We start from the raw sequence: 3,474 nt of genomic DNA on the forward strand, positions 1-3,474 counted from the left end.
TTTTGATTTTTATCACTTTGCTTAAATTTTATTTACAACTATTTTTAAAAACCACAAAGAAAATTGATTTTCTTTCATTTTTCTTCATCTTTTCTTCTAATCGCATTTGAAGAATTTCAATAAAATAAATTATTTTTGTTCAAAGAAAAACTAGAAATTAGAAAAAAATCACTTTTATTGTTTTGTATTTTTTTTTTTGGAGATAGTAATAGGGCCTAGAGATGAATTTTTTTTTCAGATATTAATCGGAAAAAATCTACACAACCTCCCAACACCTCAACATCCCACATTTTTTCAATTTTTTAATATTTTTTTAATATTTTTTTTTGAATTTATTCTTTTTAAATTAAATTAATTATTTTATTCATTATTTATATATTAAATATTTGATAAAAAATAAAATAATAAAAGTTAAAAAAAAAATGAAATGTTGGGGTGTCGAGAGGTTGTGTAGAAAAATCCTATTAATCGAGCCTGGTTCTGTACGCGGTGCCCAGCCCAAAATGCGAAATGAGAAGGTCCTTTTACGAGGAAAATGCCCCACGTGTAAACATTCTATTGGTTGTCATCAAAACTTTCTCACTGGTCTGTTGCTCAACAATTTCTCTACAAATTAGGGTTTTTCATCTCTAAGTCCGGCTCATATATATTGTCCAAAGAACCCTGCCTCTCGGATTCTTCCACAGAGAGAGAGAGGGAGAGGCTGAGCCAGACGAGGTGCTTCGGAGATCTCAGCTTGTCGGAAATGGTTAATTTTAGGGTAAGCCTGGGAATCCGAATCTCAGATCTCTTACAAAAGCTCTACTTTGGGTTTTTATTGAAGCCGTCTCTCTTTTTCGCGGTTATTAAACAGTTTTATTTTTATCCTCTGTTTGGTTCCCGAGATAATCTAATAACGGAAGCTGTGAACCTCTTAGCTTCATTTGGCCTTTTTATTTCGTTGAAACCAAATAACACATTAAAAGATTGCGAATTCTCATTTTCTCTGAAACAAAACGGTGTGGTTTTTATGGGGGACGGCTTGTGAGTGTTATTGTCTTGTGAGCTTCTGCTGAGTATGTTTTTCTTTGGGTTTGCAGTTTCACCAGTATCAAGTTGTTGGGAGGGCTCTGCCAACTGAAGCCGATGAGCACCCAAAGATCTACCGAATGAAACTCTGGGCCACAAACGAAGTTCGCGCCAAGTCCAAGTTCTGGTGAGTGATTGGTGCAAAGCTGTGGTTCTGGTCGATTTTGGTTTTAGTGGATATCTATATTTTTTATTAACTTATAAAAAATAAAAATAAAAATTTTATTAGTTGTTTGATTAAAATTGATATATAATTGTTTGGTGGGTCTGGATCAGGTATTTTCTGAGGAAATTGAAGAAGGTCAAGAAAAGCAATGGGCAAATGCTTGCGATCAATGAGGTATATTGTGCGTTATCGGATGATGTTCTGGGTTGTTGTGGTTTTAGAACTCTGCATTCTGATGAACCAGCAATTTTTCTTTCGGCTTATGATTTGCAATGTTTATCATACATAAAATTGAGTATGGTTCGCATTGCTTTTTCTTTAGTAACAATGGTACGTGTTAGCTGTAATTTATTAATTTGGTGATTCGATGTTTGTTTTTCCTGCCACTATTACTTTGTAGGTGTGATTATTATTACATTGTTATGTGTTTGTATGCCTGAAGCAAAAAATTATGTCTGTATGTCAGTGGCTCCTAGGTAGTGAAAGAAACTATAGAAATTGGCTGTTATGACCGGAATTTATGATTTACGGTTAGAAAATTGATGGAGATGGTGACGGAGGTCCTTGATTAGTTTGGTCTAAAGTATGGATCCTAGAATAGAAAGTCTTGAAGAATAAGGTCTCAAACTTGGTTGAAGCACAATTTGTGTGGGGTATAATTTCACTTGAAGTTTAACTTTAGGGTTTTGCACCCTATCTCTAGTATGAGATTTTCTTTACATAAATTTATTGAATTAAGAGTACGTGGTTTGCTGCTCTTGCACGTGATTTCAGTGTGAAGCTTTAAATTTCTGTATTTGCATCGTTTGATCTGGATTTCAACAATTGGCATCTTCATTCTTTATATAGGTAATAATTTCTTGCCTACTTTTGTTATCCGTTTTTTTATTTTTATTTTTTATTTTTTGCATTTGTGGAGGAAAAGCATGAAATGAATGATTTAGTGTTTCCAATTCATATGATAAAATAATGAATATCTGTTTGTTGGTTGAAATTGTGGGTGCTTAGTCTATTTTAGATTTTGATTATCCTTTGCATTTCTTACTATAACTCTATATGATTGGAATTATGCAGATCTTTGAAAAGAACCCTACCAAGATCAAGAACTACGGGATTTGGTTGAGGTATCAAAGCCGAACAGGTTATCACAATATGTACAAGGAATACCGTGACACCACCCTAAATGGCGCTGTGGAACAGATGTACAATGAGATGGCTTCTAGACACAGAGTCAGGTTTCCTTGCATCCAAATTATCAAGACAGCCACTGTACCGGCAAAACTCTGCAAGAGGGAGAGTACCAAGCAATTCCACAACTCTAAAATCAAGTTCCCCTTGGTGTTTAAGAAGGTCAGGCCGCCAAGCAGGAAGCTGAAGACCACATACAAGGCAAAAAGGCCTAACTTGTTTATGTAGTTTGGTCATTTGAGGAATGAGCCCTGAAGGGTTAGACTGGTGTCCCTTTCTGAATCATTTTGATAGAAACCTTCCCGTGATCTATTGTTTCTTTTTGGGTATCGTTTTATTTGAGAATCTTGACGAACTAAAATATTTTAAAGTATTTTTGAGTTAATCAAATTCCTTGTTGCAATTTTCTATATAATTTTCAATGAGATCGATAGTTTTTTCTTTTTGGGCCACCAACATCAATGATCTGGCCGTGTTTGTGATGTTCTCGTTTTACAACTTAGTCAATGTATTTGGATGGTTATACGGGAAGAATGATTCTACATGTTCAATTGCAACGGTTGGACCTTTCTTATTGCATCATGTGCCGGACCAAAGATCTTGCCAGTGGTTACTGGTTGATGTAGGAGGCATGCCCAACTGACATTGATGTCTTCGTTGGAATTGTTACAATTGTTGATGTTGTGCAATAGAAGACCTACTGATGTCCCTGCATGGTAAGAATACTAGGAACTGACGTCCGGGGAGACTTGAATTCTGAGTGAGGTTTGATGTGTCGGGGCATGGTTACACTTGAGTGAGTTGGTTTGAAGCTGAACCGTAAAGTTGTGACTTCCCATGTGAAAGATTTGAAGCTGTGCCTTAATTTGCACTTTTGCATGATGTTTGAAATTGTGCTGTAAGTGGCAGTCGGTGGTTTCACTGGTTCGAGCGCTGCATGATGGTCATCCTTTCTCTCTCTTTGTGATGCTCTCAAGAGGGTGATACCTAATTTTATGATTTTATCTATAACCCTTACTTTCGGCGTCGCGTCGGTGAAGTTTGAATGTGTG

General features: G+C 35.9%; 1 protein-coding gene across 1 annotated transcript; it reads left to right on the plus strand.

Annotated features, from left to right (window-relative positions):
• Positions 1-599: 599 nt before the first annotated feature.
• On the plus strand, positions 600-2,812 carry LOC122280035 (60S ribosomal protein L18a-like). Its single transcript, XM_043090988.1, has 4 exons — positions 600-760; positions 1,080-1,195; positions 1,345-1,408; positions 2,309-2,812. The coding sequence occupies exons 1-4, from the start codon at positions 746-748 to the stop codon at positions 2,648-2,650; spliced, it is 537 nt and encodes a 178-aa protein (XP_042946922.1). The 5' UTR covers positions 600-745; the 3' UTR covers positions 2,651-2,812.
• The last annotated feature ends 662 nt before the right edge of the window (positions 2,813-3,474 follow it).

The sequence above is a fragment of the Carya illinoinensis genome, chromosome 10 (assembly GCF_018687715.1).
Source record: "Carya illinoinensis cultivar Pawnee chromosome 10, C.illinoinensisPawnee_v1, whole genome shotgun sequence".
Taxonomy (NCBI): domain Eukaryota; kingdom Viridiplantae; phylum Streptophyta; class Magnoliopsida; order Fagales; family Juglandaceae; genus Carya; species Carya illinoinensis.

Excerpts from the sequence above, each read along its gene's own strand:
- LOC122280035 (XM_043090988.1), top strand. Across the intron at positions 1,196-1,344 it reads CGCGCCAAGTCCAAGTTCTG|GTATTTTCTGAGGAAATTGA; the intron begins GTGAGTGATTGG and ends GGTCTGGATCAG. Across the intron at positions 1,409-2,308 it reads AAATGCTTGCGATCAATGAG|ATCTTTGAAAAGAACCCTAC; the intron begins GTATATTGTGCG and ends GGAATTATGCAG.